Below are 16,134 nucleotides of genomic sequence, written 5' to 3' on the forward strand. Positions count from 1 at the left end.
AAACAAAAATAAATAATAAAAATAAAAATAAAGAAGAAAGAAAAAAAGTAACGTTAACAATGATAATACAATAATGATGATGACGATGACGATGACGATGATTATGATTACGATTATGATTATAATTATAATTATGATAATAATAATAATAATAATATAATAATAATAAACGTGTAATATTTTAGTTCGTAAGACTTTAAAAAGGAAAGTTTAATTGACGAGCGTAAAATCATCCTATGACAGATGCGACGAGGAAGAAGGAAGTTTTTAAAATAGAAAATTAAAAAGAAAAAAAAACCAAAAAGAGAAAAATAAAACAACGAATGATTCATCTAGGCGTGTCTGTTAAACGATCGATCATCATAATTCGCGATTGAATAAAAATTGAAATTGAATATCAATGATAATCGGGCATGAGCCTCTTCTCTGTATCTGTGTTACGTGTTGCTTAAAATAAAATGAAATGTATACTTTTGCTTACAGTTCTTAAAGTTCTAATCTACTGTTAGAATTAACATTAGATAAAACTTTTTAATCGAATTTCACGTCGATAGACACTTCCTATTTTAAATCCATATCCTTCCAAAATAATAGCGTTAGCACGAAATACCATTCACGATTAAAGATCCGATAAAAGCCCGCCCGAGAGCGGTTTCTTTCTCTTACGGTCGTTAAACTCGAGAGTGTAATTTCGTACGAACTCGAAAGTAGGAAACTAAATCGCTACAGGACTTTTTATTGATTCGACGTTTGCTTCTAATAATGTTCAGCATCGTTCGATATGAAAGCAGCTTCAAAGCGAAAGGGAAAGCAATTACGTGAAATAGCCGTTAATCCTTCAAATATCTAACTATGACGTCAATATTGCGTTATAATAATTTTCACGTATTTAACTGTGGGTCGTTATTTTATAAGGAAAAGAAAAAGAAAAAGATAAAGAAAGAAAGATTTAAAATCGACATGTTTAATGGCCGAGCCTTTGAAATATAACGCATATAAAAAGCAGTAAGAAAAGTTCAAAAAGTCAAAAAAGCCGCGCGATCGTTGCGTGTAACTAATGAGCTTCTTCTTTCCAACTTAAATAGATACTTTTGTTCGGAAATTTGTTTAATAATAAGAAATAAAGCTATAGAGGAGAGTTTGCGCGAACTATAATATTTCTGTTTTTAGGTAAAACGCGGTCGTCGCTCATATACTTCCGGTGTCCTTCGCAAGCTCGCGCGGAAGCAGGACTACGAAAGGCAGGATTAAAACCTGTGCGCGCACCTGCCTCGCGAAAACGTTTGCTAACTTGCTCCTAAACGCGCCAGTTAGTATCTACATTTCGTCTCGAATACATCTCTACTTTTTTTTTCCGCTAACACAAACTATCATTTTTCTTACACTTTCTTTTCCTTTTATTATTCGATTTTATTAATAGAACAATCCGATTACACGCGATGATATTTTTTGCAAAGAAAATAATAATAGATAAAATGAGGAGAAGCCGATTATTATTATTATTATTATTATTTTCATTTTAGAGAAGACGATCGATGATCCTCCTGAGACAACGTGTGATCGATCGCGAAGATAAATAAGTGAGTAACACGAATAACGGATACTTTCTTTATACATTCGCGCGGTTATTCATTTTCAATCTCTGACGCAGGCGCAACCTGGAAAAGTTCCAAGTATCTTTCCCTTTGTGATTAACTTGGGTGATTAAATCAAACGTTCTTCGTCATTTCGATCTTAGACAAATATTCAACTTCTTCTTCTTCTTCTTTTTTTAATCCTATCAATTTGTTCAAATATCCTAGCTCACAATCAGATCTCGTTTTTATTCTTTACGAATATAGCGTGAACCTAATAGCGAACACCTATTTCTGGCACATACTTTCTCATTGATTTTTCGTGATAAGAACTTACGAATACGTCATTTGGAAATATTACAACGTGTTAAATCTAATTCCCCGTTTAAATACGTTAGTTCTTTCAGACTTTCCTCAACGTCCTACTACCGTCCTATTCGCTATTCTCTATTAGACATATAGATCATGCTCCGGCATGGCAGTAAAATGCTTGGAAGGACCTTTCGTATTTAGGCTCAACGAGAACGGCACAGGACCTCATCTGCTCGTCCAGGTAAAATATCAAACGACTTTTTCTTCCTTTTTTTTATATATATCTTCTATAGAATACTAGAAAGTTCGTCGAGTAATTCAAAGTTAAAAGAAAAAGAAGAAAAGTACGCGTGTACTCGCCTAAATGAAATATAAATCAGTCGCGATCCGTCATCGTTTAAAACTTTTGGAACTTTTTTTACCTTTCATTTGGCCCGGTTACAAAGTTAACTAATTTAACCTTGAACCAAATATTTTCTAACGCTACGATACAGATGTCATATACCTGCATAGATCTGAACAGAGAATTTCCGCTGCGTGTACGACGATCCTTTTAAAGCTTATGATTAACAGCATGCGACATGCAACGACAAAAGGAAGAGGAAGTAATTAATAATGTTTCGTTAAACGACACGTTCAATCTAATTATTAAAACGAATATCTATCTATCTATCTATCTATCTATGTATATCTCATCTAAAGAATTTTTCGATTTATTTTTTCTATGTCGTTCAATGTCACGATTCATTGTCATTTTTTCTTTCGTGACGGCGTAAAACGTTCGAAGCTGATACTTTTTCTCCGTCTTCGGCGATGCATTTAAATGTCGAAGGGAAAGGGAAAAAAAAGAAAATAAGAAGAAGAAGAAGAAGAAGAAGAAGAAGAGACGAACTCGAAAGAAGCTCCTATCGGAGATAGCTCGTGACGAGGTACATTTATTAGACAAATTGCTTGGGGCGGCTTTGATCGTTAAATGCACCTGGCACAGAAGGTAAGGTAAGGAAAAAAAGAAAGAGAAACAGAATGAGAAAGAGAGAGGGAAGAAGAAGGAGAAGAAACAAGACAAGGAAAAAATGGGTTAAATGAAAAGCCAGTCGGACGTGGTTGCATGGTCGTAATTTATGGTTGACCGCAAACAGAGAGGGAAAGAGAGAGAGAGAGGGATTGTTTACCCCTTATTTGTTTGAGATTCGTTTTCGCTATGCTCAAAGGAATAACGAGCAGGAATGGAAAGAGAGAAAGAGAGAGAAAAAGAGAGAGTGCAACGCACGGGTATAATTTTCGATTATCGTCGTCCTTGGCTGGCTTTCGATATTGCACCAGGTTATTCCTAATGCTTTAATAACACGACAATAAATCAAGGGCAATCCTATTTTCGTGCTCGAGAAAGTTAGTCAAATGGTTGGAGCGCGTGAACGAACTTCCGATGTGAATGCTTTCGTGCGAAAACCTTCGCGTATTCGGGATACCAAAGTAACCGACACTTTGTCTAATCCAACTATCCAATAGTGAATGGTTTTAAATGCCGATGATTTACGGATCGTTTATTTATATCTTCCACGTCTTCGTCGAGATGATTGAAAATAAACGCTTGATTTAAAACGATTAATTATCTTTTATACGATTTACCAATTTATACAAAGTTTTCTAACGCTTCGTAGAAATTATCTAAGTTTTTCGTAGGTATGCACGGAACGTGGATGGAGGGAATACGCGGTTGACAATAATGTATTCAAAGATCGATGGAATTTATGGTGGCGGTCCGGTGGTTTTCCCTCGTCCCATTACAAACCATTATTTCCTTGGCAGGTAATGATTTCGATCTTTCGATTCAATTATACACACGAAGAGAAATAATTATTCGAAATAAGTAACATCGAATGATATTATATGAACATTTTGTCGACTCATCATACCCGTTTCGATATCCGAATAGTTTCGATTTGATTTTATTCCCAGTTCGTTAATCGAATACCAAAAGGAAACTCGATCTGCAGGAAGGACAATCTCGTGCGTCATTTAAAATGCATGAAAAAGGGCCATGGTTCGATTTACGACTTCAGGTATGGCACGCACGATAATCTTCTTCCGACCGCCTACCTCCCTCCCCCACGCACTATCACGAAAAATATAATGCATCCTTCCCGACAGTCCTGTAGGATATAATTTGCCTTCGGAATACACGAAACTCGCCGAAGATTGTAGTCGTTACGAGAAGGATGATAGAGTGTGGATTTGCAAGCCGGTCGGCCAAAGCCAAGGAAGAGGAATATTTCTTTTTCGTGTAAGTAATCTAACTTTTTTCGTATATTTATTTCTTCGAATACTAATTGATTCATTCCATTTAACGTAGAAATTAAGCGATCTTTCGTACAACAATTCCGCAATTGTACAAAGATACATAGAAAATCCTCTTCTTATCGGTGGTTACAAATTTGATCTTCGTCTTTACGTCTGCGTACCTTCTTATCGTCCTTTGACGATATATCTTTACAAGGAAGGAATAGCACGATTTGCAACGGAGAAATTTTCCTTGGAACGTTTGGACGATCCTTTCCGCCACTTAACAAATTTCTCTTTGAACAAGCTAGGTCCAGGATATTCGGAAAAAAAAGAACGCATTGGTGCTGGTAAGCTCTCGTTGAAACTAAATATTAATTACTTTTGAAACTCTGACGCAAGCTTTTATTTCATTTTCTTTTCCTTCCGAGGTTGCAAGTGGACTTTGAGACAACTCAGACGATACTTCGAGCAAACTGGATACTTTGATTGGTTTCTCTGGCAAAGAATAGCTTGTCTAGTGAGTTTAACGATTATTAGCCAAGCAGCTGGTATACCAAGTTCGTCCAATTGTTTCGAGTTTTTCGGCTTTGACGTACTTATAGATGAAAATTTAAAACCATGGCTATTGGAGGTATAACGATAGACTTATAAACTATGTTATAAAATATTCTAACAATGTTATATTATTTATTAAAGGTAAACCTTAGTCCAGCTCTAAGCAACGATTGCGAGATCGATTCGGAAGTGAAGAAACCATTGTTACACGATTTGTTCGATCTGTTAGGCCTTCCAGTTTGTAATACTGGACTATCGTTGTTTAAAATTTGGTCTTACGAACGAGTCAACGAAGAAAACGCGTCTTCCAAATTATCTGCTAATCGTTCGACGAAAAAAAAATCTAAATTTCATCGCAACGGTGACACCATCATGAATTTGTATTCTGAAACAAGTTCTTCCGTAAAGATTTATAACTTTTGCTAATTCTAACGCGTAAATTATAAGTGACACAATTGATAAATTGATTATTTCATAGTATAAGGAATCGTCTTCAGAAATGTGTCCGACTTCTTGGTCTCGGTATAATCCTTTACTGATGGACAAATGCATTCGTCGTGATTTCAAAGGAAATAACATCAACGATCACCCATCGACTTCAATATGGGATAATGGTAAAGACTGGAATGTTCCTTGCGTTAGAGAAGGTGGATGGGTTCGCATTTGTCCCTTAACAAGGTTCAAACATTCCAAAACTGCTGAATTTCCTCAACCGGATGGGCCACGTTCCGTTGATAGAGAAATCAAAGACACGATTCTTTATATAAACAAGTATTCCTAATTTTTCTTGCATATACTTAATTTATCCCATATACTTAAAACAGTACAAAGTTCATTTTTTTCCTAGGTATTTAAAAGCTGCCAAAGACATTCAAAGAGGAAACGAAAAACAAAGAGACGACCAATACAATACTCTTCTGCAAGCTTCACTTGATTTAAATGCAGAAATCTGGCTGCCAGAAAAGTAGAACGTATTTAAATATTTCTCTTTAAACATCGTAAAAAAAATTAATATTTTCTTTCGCACATGGACAAAAACCCGTTAAAGTCCAAAGTTAAGCAGTAGTTTTAACTGCTTTTATCGATCTAAATCCTCTCTTGCGTGTGTTCATTTTAAATTTAGAAAATATTAAGTATACTAAAATTGAAAAATATTCTAATATGTCTATTTAAATAACAATCTTGATCTACCTTATAACGCTATTAATTACATATTAAATATTTTGGAATCACACACAGATATATATGCAATCGTAACGCGAGCTATGGTGAATTCATCATAATAAATGAATTTCTGTTTCACCAAAGAACTTGTAGTTTATCCAGTAATTTATTAAAAATATACATTAATTTACTCCCTTTGCTGCTAATCTCTTGTCACGTTCTTCTGCAATGGAAAGCTTGACACCTTTATCTCTCGGTAAACTGATATATGCCTTCAGACCTTTGCCGATGATAAATACGTTGTTCAACCTAAATAAATTCTTCGTTATTTGAAATTGTACATATAAAATAGGTCCATAGTGCATTTGTATCATTCGTGAAGACAAATCAGTGATCATAAAAAAAAGATTTCATTTGACCACGTTGAGTATTAATATTCTTATAGCAGATACAATAGCTTCTAACCGTGGCTAAATTAAAATAATTAATTTAAATGCATTAACGTACCTGGTGGTAAAAATGTGCCCTTGAGAGTCTTTCATATGACAAATATCAAAAGATCCAGGATGCCGTTCGCGACTAACGACTGTTCCCACACGACCTAAATTCCTTCCTCCAGTGATCATACACAAATTACCTACATGTAAAAAAGCATAAATAATTTTCAATGTCCAAGAAAAATTCTTATAACTAACATCTCTCACGTTAATATATTGATGATAAATATTTACCTGAATCAAAACGAATAGAATCTAAAATTTTGCCACTGGCAATGTCCAATTGGATAGTGTCGTTAACTTTGATAAGTGGATCAGGATACCGAATAGTTCTTCCATCGTGGGTAACAAGGAATGGAATTCCCTTGGGACCGGTTTGGACTCTCTTTACTTTGCATAACTTGTACTATTAAGAAAAACAATATATGGATAAGAATGATCCAAATGAAAAAGAAAGAAAATTAGTAAAAGTATTTTGAAAATACCTTGGCTTCTTCCGCAGTGATACGATGAATGGTGAAGCGGCCTTTTACATCATAAATTAAACGGAAAAATTCACCAGTCTTTTCGATGGTTATAACATCTGTAATAAATAAAACAATAATTTAATACATTTCTGTTACAACTGCAACACTTAAGTATGAATATAACATTTGTACTCCTCCTGGGTAATACAGCAAGAATATTTTTTTCTATTCAACCTGTGACCATAAGTAAGGAGCCTGGTTATTTTTTGGCCAGTTATGACTGCAGTATTTATTCATAAACAGTACTACAGCTTCGATAAGGCCATGAAAAAATAAAATATGATGTTTTATTTACCCATAAAACCAGCAGGATAATTAGGATCTGTGCGTACTTTGCCATCAACTTTGATAAGTCGTTGCATCACGATCTTAGTAACTTCGCAGTTGGTCAAAGCATATTTCAATCTATTACGTAAAAATATAACCAAAGGAAGCGATTCCCTAAGCTTGTGTGGTCCAGTGGATGGACGAGGTGCATAAACACCTCCCAATTTGTCCAACATCCATGCTTTAGGTGCATTGAGACGCTTTAAATGCTTCTTAGGACCGCGAGCCTAAATAAAAAAAGAAAAAACATTTAATAAGAATTGTCAATAACAGAAATGTGTATAATATGTTAGCAAAAATATATAATCAAAAATTTTAACGATAAGTAAATTTCTTTAGTTAGGTTATAATAAAAATGTGTACTTTCTACAACAGTAAATAATTATTATTTATAAATATTTCGTTACATGGAAGCAATCCAATTATCTAAAATTGAATGTAAAAGAAAGAATACCTTGTACAATAGAAAATTGTAATCTTTAATGTAAAAAAATAAACCGCACGCCTTACAGAAGAGTGTTTTTCAATTTCTTTCGACACAATTCACTATAGATATAAAATTTATAAATTTCAATGACCTCTTATTTATATACAATACTCTCCATGTGAAAATTTTTGATTATTTCGCATTATAAATTCGATGCAAGCAGATATCAAACAGATAATGAAAAGCTAACTTACCATCTTGGTATTCTTAACCAAAAAGGTACAGGTAGTTCAATTACTCGATGAAGCTACAAGAATCCATATGAAAACACCAACAAGTTTGCAACAAAACGTTCTGATTCCTATTGTCCGATCCTAAAAAGCCCCATGGCTTCTTTGAAGACTCTTTGTACCTAAAAATTTCTTCCTAGGGACTTTACTCTTATAACTAAAGTTCCCTACATAGTGCAGGTATGATGATAACAAACGATATTCGATTATAAACTATCGATTCTCTCATCTATCGATATTATTTTTATTTAAATTTATTTTTGTTATTCCGAAATTATAAAATTGTTTTAACAAAATAAATAAGCAACTAGTAGAACTAATTTAAAATGTACAAATTGTTTAACACTTTAACGACCGCTCACACAAAATCTGTGTGATACTACCGCCGAAGGTTTTTAGCCAGTACCACACTCTTTGTGTGATAATTTATAAATGTAAACAATTGTGGATACTGCTATTAGCTTCATATTTCATTGTCACGTCTTTGATTATAGGTAATTATTACCTATTTTTTTTTCTTTTTTTTTTCGGCCCCTGACGACGTTTGACTGCGTAGACGTGCGGTCGTTAAAGTTTTAAAAGTGCTTACAGATCTTGAATTAAGTTAAATTTAAATAATAGGAAGCGTGATCGTTATAAATAAAAATATCTTTGTTGAATTTTTGTCTTACAAAAACCAAAAAGAACGTATAGTTTTATAGTTGAAAATATAATTGTTGATATTAACATTGCAAATGAATCTTCCAAAAATAATGCAACAAATCATAGAAAAGAAAAATCTACTTGGATGATGGAAGTATTGTTATTAAAGCCGATGGAATAAATATGCAGGAAACAATTTTGGAGGGAGAAGATACCATTGCAACAAAAATCAGTTCATCCAGTATTTTACTAAATATATACATTAATTTAGTCCCTTTGCTGCTAATCTCTTGTCACGTAAGAAAATATACATTAATTTACTCCCTTTGCTGCTAATCTCTTGTCACGTTCTTCTGCAATGGAAAGCTTGACACCTTTATCTCTCGGTAAACTGATATATGCCTTCAGACCTTTGCCGATGATAAATACGTTGTTCAACCTAAATAAATTCTTCATTATTTGAAATTGTACATATAAAATAGGTCCATAGTGCATTTGTATCATTCGTGAGGACAAATCAGTGATCATAAAAAACAGATTTCATTTGACCACGTTGAGTACTAATATTTTTATAGCAGATACAATAGCTTCTAACCGTGGCTAAATTAAAATAATTAATTTAAATGCATTAACGTACCTGGTGGTAAAAATGTGCCCTTGAGAGTCTTTCATATGACAAATATCAAAAGATTCAGGATGCCGTTCGCGACTAACGACTGTTCCCACACGACCTAAATTCCTTCCTCCAGTGATCGTACACAAATTACCTACATGTAAAGAAGAATAAATAATTTTCAATGACCAAGAAAGATTCTTATAACTAACATCTCTCACGTTAATATATTGATGATAAATATTTACCTGAATCAAAACGAATAGAATCTAAAATTTTGCCACTGGCAATGTCCAATTGAATAGTGTCGTTAACTTTGATAAGTAGATCAGGATAACGAATAGTTCTTCCATCGTTGGTAACAAGGAATGGAATTCCCTTGGGACCGGTTTGGTCTCACTTTACTTTGCATAACTTGTACTATTAAGAAAAACAATATATGGATAGGAATGATCCAAATGAAAAAGAAAGAAAATTAGTAAAAGTATTTTGAAAATATCTTGGCTTCTTCTGCAGTGATACGATGAATGGTGAAGCGGCCTTTTACATCATAAATTAAACGGAAAAATTCACCAGTCTTTTCGATGGTTATAACATCTGTAATAAATAAAACAATAATTTAATACATTTCTGTTACAACTGCAACACTTAAGTATGAATTTAACATTTGTACTCCTCCTGGGTAATACAGCAAGAATATTTTTTTCTATTCAATCTGTGACCATAAGTAAGGAGCCTGGTTATTTTTTGGCCAGTTATGACTGCAGTATTTATTCATAAACAGTACTACAGCTTCGATAAGGCCATGAAAAAATAAAATATGATGTTTTATTTACCCATAAAACCAGCAGGATAATTAGGATCTGTGCGTACTTTGCCATCAACTTTGATAGTCGTTGCATCACGATCTTAGTAACTTCGCAGTTGGTCAAAGCATATTTCAATCTATTACGTAAAAATATAACCAAAGGAAGCGATTCCCTAAGCTTGTGTGGTCCAGTGGATGGACGAGGTGCATAAACACCTCCCAATTTGTCCAACATCCATGCTTTAGGTGCATTGAGACGCTTTAAATGCTTCTTAGGACCGCGAGCCTAAATAAAAAAAGAAAAAACATTTAATAAGAATTGTCAATAACAGAAATGTGTATAATATGTTAGCAAAAATATATAAATCAAAAATTTTAACGATAAGTAAATTTCTTTAGTTAGGTTATAATAAAAATGTGTACTTTCTACAACAGTAAATAATTATTATTAATAAATATTTCGTTACATGGCAGCAATCCAATCATCTAAAATTGAATGTAAAAGAAAGAATACCTTGTACAATAGAAAATTGTAATCTTTAATGTAAAAAAATAAACCGCACGCCTAACTGAAGAGTGTTTTTCAATTTCTTTCAACACAATTCACTATAGATATAAAATTTATAAATTTCAATGACCTCTTATTTATACACAATACTCTCCATGTGAAAATCTTTGATTACCACACTCTATGTGTGATAATTTTTAAATGTAAACAATTGTGGATACTGCTATTGGCTTCATATTTCATTGTCACGTCTTTGATTATAGGTAATTATTGCCTATTTTATTTCTTTTATTTTTTCGGCCCCTGACGACGTTTGACTGCGTAGACGTGCGGTCGTTAAAGTTTTAAAAGTGCTTACAGATCTCGAACTAAGTTAAATTTATATAAGAAGCGTGATCGTTATAAATAAAAATATCTTTGCTAATTTTTGTCTTTCAAAAACCAAAAAGAACGTATAGTTTTATAGTTGAAAATATAATTGTTGATATTAACATTGCAAATGAATCTTCCAAAAATAATGCAACAAATCATAGAAAAGAAAAATCTACTTGGATGATGGAAGTATTGTTATTAAAGCCGATGGAATAAATATGCAGGAAACAATTTTGGAGGGAGAAGATACCATTGCAACAAAAATCAGTTCATCCAGTATTTTATTAAATATATACATTAATTTAGTCTTTTTGCTGCTAATCTCTTATCACGTAAAAAAATATACATTAATTTACTCCCTTTGCTGCTAATCTCTTGTCACGTTCTTCTGCAATGGAAAGCTTGACACCTTTATCTCTCGGTAAACTGATATATGCCTTCAGACCTTTGCCGATGATAAATACGTTGTTCAACCTAAATAAATTCTTCCTTATTTGAAATTGTACATATAAAATAGGTCCATAGTGCATTTGTATCATTCGTGAGGACAAATCAGTGATCATAAAAAACAGATTTCATTTGACCACGTTGAGTACTAATATTCTTATAGCAGATACAATAGCTTCTAACCGTGGCTAAATTAAAATAATTAATTTAAATGCATTAACGTACCTGGTGGTAAAAATGTGCCCTTGAGAGTCTTTCATATGACAAATATCAAAAGATTCAGGATGCCGTTCGCGACTAACGACTGTTCCCACACGACCTAAATTCCTTCCTCCAGTGATCGTACACAAATTACCTACATGTAAAGAAGAATAAATAATTTTCAATGACCAAGAAAGATTCTTATAACTAACATCTCTCACGTTAATATATTGATGATAAATATTTACCTGAATCAAAACGAATAGAATCTAAAATTTTGCCACTGGCAATGTCCAATTGAATAGTGTCGTTAACTTTGATAAGTAGATCAGGATAACGAATAGTTCTTCCATCGTTGGTAACAAGGAATGGAATTCCCTTGGGACCGGTTTGGTCTCACTTTACTTTGCATAACTTGTACTATTAAGAAAAACAATATATGGATAGGAATGATCCAAATGAAAAAGAAAGAAAATTAGTAAAAGTATTTTGAAAATATCTTGGCTTCTTCTGCAGTGATACGATGAATGGTGAAGCGGCCTTTTACATCATAAATTAAACGGAAAAATTCACCAGTCTTTTCGATGGTTATAACATCTGTAATAAATAAAACAATAATTTAATACATTTCTGTTACAACTGCAACACTTAAGTATGAATTTAACATTTGTACTCCTCCTGGGTAATACAGCAAGAATATTTCTTTCTATTCAACCTGCGACCATAAGTAAGGAGCCTGGTTATTTTTTGGCCAGTTATGACTGCAGTATTTATTCATAAAAAGTACTACAGCTTCGATAAGGCCATGAAAAAATAAAATATGATGTTTTATTTACCCATAAAACCAGCAGGATAATTAGGATCTGTGAGTAATTTGCCATCAACTTTAATAAGTGGTTGCATCACGATCTTAGTAACTTCGCAGTTGGTCAAAGCATATTTCAATCTATTACGTAAAAATATAATCAAAGGAAGCGATTCCCTAAGCTTGTGTGGTCCAGTGGATGGACGAGGTGCATAAACACCTCCCAATTTGTCCAACATCCATGCTTTAGGTGCATTGAGACGCTTTAAATGCTTCTTAGGACCGCGAGCCTAAATAAAAAAAGAAAAAACATTTAATAAGAATTGTCAATAACAGAAATGTGTATAATATGTTAGCAAAAATATATAAATCAAAAATTTTAACGATAAGTAAATTTCTTTAGTTAGGTTATAATAAAAATGTGTACTTTCTACAACAGTAAATAATTATTATTAATAAATATTTCGTTACATGGCAGCAATCCAATCATCTAAAATTGAATGTAAAAGAAAGAATACCTTGTACAATAGAAAATTGTAATCTTAAATGTAAAAAAATAAACCGCACGCCTAACTGAAGAGTGTTTTTCAATTTCTTTCGACACAATTCACTATAGATATAAAATTTATAAATTTCAATGACCTCTTATTTATACACAATACTCTCCATGTGAAAATCTTTGATTACCACACTCTTTGTGTGATAATTTTAAATGTAAACAATTGTGGATACTGCTATTGGCTTCATATTTCATTGTCACGTCTTTGATTATAGGTAATTATTGCCTATTTTTATTTCTTTTATTTTTTCGGCCCCTGACGAGGGTTTGACTGCGTAGACGTGCGGTCGTTAAAGTTTTAAAAGTCCTTACAGATCTCGAACTAAGTTAAATTTATATAATAAGAAGCGTGATCGTTATAAATGAAAATATCTTTGTTAATTTTTGTCTTATAAAAACCAAAAAGAACGTATAGTTTTATAGTTGAAAATATATTTGTTGATATTAACATTGCAAATGAATCTTCCAAAAATAATGCAACAAATCATAGAAAAGAAAAATCTACTTGGATGATGGAAGTATTGTTATTAAAGCCGATGGAATAAATATGCAGGAAACAATTTTGGAGGGAGAAGATACCATTGCAACAAAAATCAGTTCATCCAGTATTTTACTAAATATATACATTAATTTAGTCCCTTTGCTGCTAATCTCTTGTCACGTAAGAAAATATACATTAATTTACTCCCTTTGCTGCTAATCTCTTGTCACGTTCTTCTGCAATGGAAAGCTTGACACCTTTATCTCTCGGTAAACTGATATATGCCTTCAGACCTTTGCCGATGATAAATACGTTGTTCAACCTAAATAAATTCTTCGTTATTTGAAATTGTACATATAAAATAGGTCCATAGTGCATTTGTATCATTCGTGAGGACAAATCAGTGATCATAAAAAACAGATTTCATTTGACCACGTTGAGTACTAATATTCTTATAGCAGATACAATAGCTTCTAACCGTGGCTAAATTAAAATAATTAATTTAAATGCATTAACGTACCTGGTGGTAAAAATGTGCCCTTGAGAGTCTTTCATATGACAAATATCAAAAGATCCAGGATGCCGTTCGCGACTAACGACTGTTCCCACACGACCTAAATTCCTTCCTCCAGTGATCATACACAAATTACCTACATGTAAAAAAGCATAAATAATTTTCAATGTCCAAGAAAAATTCTTATAACTAACATCTCTCACGTTAATATATTGATGATAAATATTTACCTGAATCAAAACGAATAGAATCTAAAATTTTGCCACTGGCAATGTCCAATTGGATAGTGTCGTTCACTTTGATAAGTGGATCAGGATACCGAATAGTTCTTCCATCGTGGGTAACAAGGAATGGAATTCCCTTGGGACCGGTTTGGACTCTCTTTACTTTGCATAACTTGTACTATTAAGAAAAACAATATATGGATAAGAATGATCCAAATGAAAAAGAAAGAAAATTAGTAAAAGTATTTTGAAAATACCTTGGCTTCTTCTGCAGTGATACGATGAATGGTGAAGCGGCCTTTTACATCATAAATTAAACGGAAAAATTCACCAGTCTTTTCAATGGTTATAACATCTGTAATAAATAAAACAATAATTTAATACATTTCTGTTACAACTGCAACACTTAAGTATGAATATAACATTTGTACTCCTCCTGGGTAATACAGCAAGAATATTTCTTTCTATTCAACCTGCGACCATAAGTAAGGAGCCTGGTTATTTTTTGGCCAGTTATGACTGCAGTATTTATTCATAAAAAGTACTACAGCTTCGATAAGGCCATGAAAAAATAAAATATGATGTTTTATTTACCCATAAAACCAGCAGGATAATTAGGATCTGTGAGTAATTTGCCATCAACTTTAATAAGTGGTTGCATCACGATCTTAGTAACTTCGCAGTTGGTCAAAGCATATTTCAATCTATTACGTAAAAATATAATCAAAGGAAGCGATTCCCTAAGCTTTTGTGGTCTAGTGGATGGATGAGGTGCATAAACACCTCCCAAATTGTCCAACATCCATGCTTTAGGTGCATTGAGACGCTTTAAATGCTTCTTAGGACCGCGAGCCTAAATAAAAAAAGAAAAAACATTTAATAAGAATTGTCAATAACAGAAATGTGTATAATATGTTAGCAAAAATATATAAATCAAAAATTTTAACGATAAGTAAATTTCTTTAGTTAGGTTATTATAAAAATGTGTACTTTCTACAACAGTAAATAATTATTTTTTATAAATATTTCGTTACATGGAAGCAATCCAATCATCTAAAATTGAATGTAAAAGAAAGAATACCTTGTACAATAGAAAATTGTAATCTTTAATGTAAAAAAATAAACCGCACGCCTAACTGAAGAGTGTTTTTCAATTTCTTTCGACACAATTCACTATAGATATAAAATTTATAAATTTCAATGACCTCTTATTTATATACAATACTCTCCATGTGAAAATTTTTGATTATTTCGCATTATAAATTCGATGCAAGCAGATATCAAACAGATAATGTAAAGCTAACTTACCATCTTGGTATTCTTAACCAAAAAGGTACAGGTAGTTCAATTACTCGATGAAGCTACAAGAATCCATTTGAAAACACCAACAAGTTTCCAACAAAACGTTCTGATTCCTATTGTCCGATCCTAAAAAGCCACATGGCTTCTTTGAAGACTCTTTGTACCTAGAAATTTCTTCCTAGGGACTTTACTCTTATAACTAAAGTTCCCTACATAGTGCAGGTATGATGATAACAAACGATATTCGATTATAAACTATCGATTCTCTCATCTATCGATATTATTTTTATTTAAATTTATTTTTGTTATTCCGAAATTATATAAAATTGTTTTAACAAAGTAAATATGCAACTAGTAGAACTAATTTAAAATGTACAAATTGTTTAACACTTTAACGACCGCTCACACAAAATCTGTGTGATACTACCGCCGAAGGTTTTTAGCCAGTACCACACTCTTTGTGTGATAATTTATAAATGTAAACAATTGTGGATACTGCTATTGGCTTCATATTTCATTGTCACGTCTTTGATTATAGGTAATTATTACCTATTTTTTTTTCTTTTTTTTTTCGGCCCCTGACGACGTTTGACTGCGTAGACGTGCGGTCGTTAAAGTTTTAAAAGTGCTTACAGATCTTGAATTAAGTTAAATTTAAATAAAAGGAAGCGTGATCGTTATAAATAAAAATATCTTTGTTGA

General features: G+C 32.7%; 3 protein-coding genes and 2 pseudogenes across 4 annotated transcripts; 1 reads left to right on the forward strand and 4 right to left on the reverse strand.

Annotated features, from left to right (window-relative positions):
- The first annotated feature begins 2,048 nt into the window (after nucleotides 1-2,048).
- Nucleotides 2,049-5,737, forward strand: LOC122524439 (probable tubulin polyglutamylase TTLL2). The gene is made up of 9 exons (XM_043646730.1): nucleotides 2,049-2,127; nucleotides 3,570-3,695; nucleotides 3,846-3,949; nucleotides 4,038-4,170; nucleotides 4,240-4,516; nucleotides 4,598-4,800; nucleotides 4,866-5,126; nucleotides 5,203-5,495; nucleotides 5,572-5,737. The coding sequence occupies exons 1-9, from the start codon at nucleotides 2,050-2,052 to the stop codon at nucleotides 5,690-5,692; spliced, it is 1,596 nt and encodes a 531-aa protein (XP_043502665.1). The 5' UTR covers nucleotide 2,049; the 3' UTR covers nucleotides 5,693-5,737.
- A 298-nt stretch (nucleotides 5,738-6,035) lies between these two features.
- LOC122524435 (40S ribosomal protein S4) lies at nucleotides 6,036-8,055 on the reverse strand. The gene is made up of 6 exons (XM_043646724.1): nucleotides 7,921-8,055; nucleotides 7,208-7,466; nucleotides 6,871-6,968; nucleotides 6,620-6,791; nucleotides 6,396-6,525; nucleotides 6,036-6,197 (listed from the first exon to the last, which is right to left on the reverse strand). The coding sequence occupies exons 1-6, from the start codon at nucleotides 7,921-7,923 to the stop codon at nucleotides 6,071-6,073; spliced, it is 789 nt and encodes a 262-aa protein (XP_043502659.1). The 5' UTR covers nucleotides 7,924-8,055; the 3' UTR covers nucleotides 6,036-6,070.
- Nucleotides 8,056-8,827: 772 nt separating this feature from the next.
- On the reverse strand, nucleotides 8,828-10,305 carry LOC122524441 (annotated as a pseudogene).
- A 930-nt stretch (nucleotides 10,306-11,235) lies between these two features.
- On the reverse strand, nucleotides 11,236-12,642 carry LOC122524440 (annotated as a pseudogene).
- Nucleotides 12,643-13,504: 862 nt separating this feature from the next.
- On the reverse strand, nucleotides 13,505-15,584 carry LOC122524436 (40S ribosomal protein S4-like). 2 transcript variants are annotated; one of them, XM_043646726.1, is made up of 6 exons: nucleotides 15,439-15,584; nucleotides 14,725-14,983; nucleotides 14,388-14,485; nucleotides 14,137-14,308; nucleotides 13,913-14,042; nucleotides 13,505-13,714 (listed from the first exon to the last, which is right to left on the reverse strand). In XM_043646726.1, the coding sequence occupies exons 1-6, from the start codon at nucleotides 15,439-15,441 to the stop codon at nucleotides 13,588-13,590; spliced, it is 789 nt and encodes a 262-aa protein (XP_043502661.1). In that variant the 5' UTR covers nucleotides 15,442-15,584; the 3' UTR covers nucleotides 13,505-13,587. The 2 variants fall into 2 exon arrangements, with proteins under 2 accessions (XP_043502661.1, XP_043502662.1); XM_043646727.1 differs by lacking the exon at nucleotides 15,439-15,584 and adding an exon at nucleotides 15,212-15,285.
- Between the last annotated feature and the right edge of the window lie 550 nt (nucleotides 15,585-16,134).

Source organism: Polistes fuscatus, unplaced genomic scaffold (assembly GCF_010416935.1).
Source record: "Polistes fuscatus isolate 324 unplaced genomic scaffold, CU_Pfus_HIC Scaffold7, whole genome shotgun sequence".
Taxonomy (NCBI): Eukaryota; Metazoa; Arthropoda; class Insecta; order Hymenoptera; family Vespidae; genus Polistes; species Polistes fuscatus.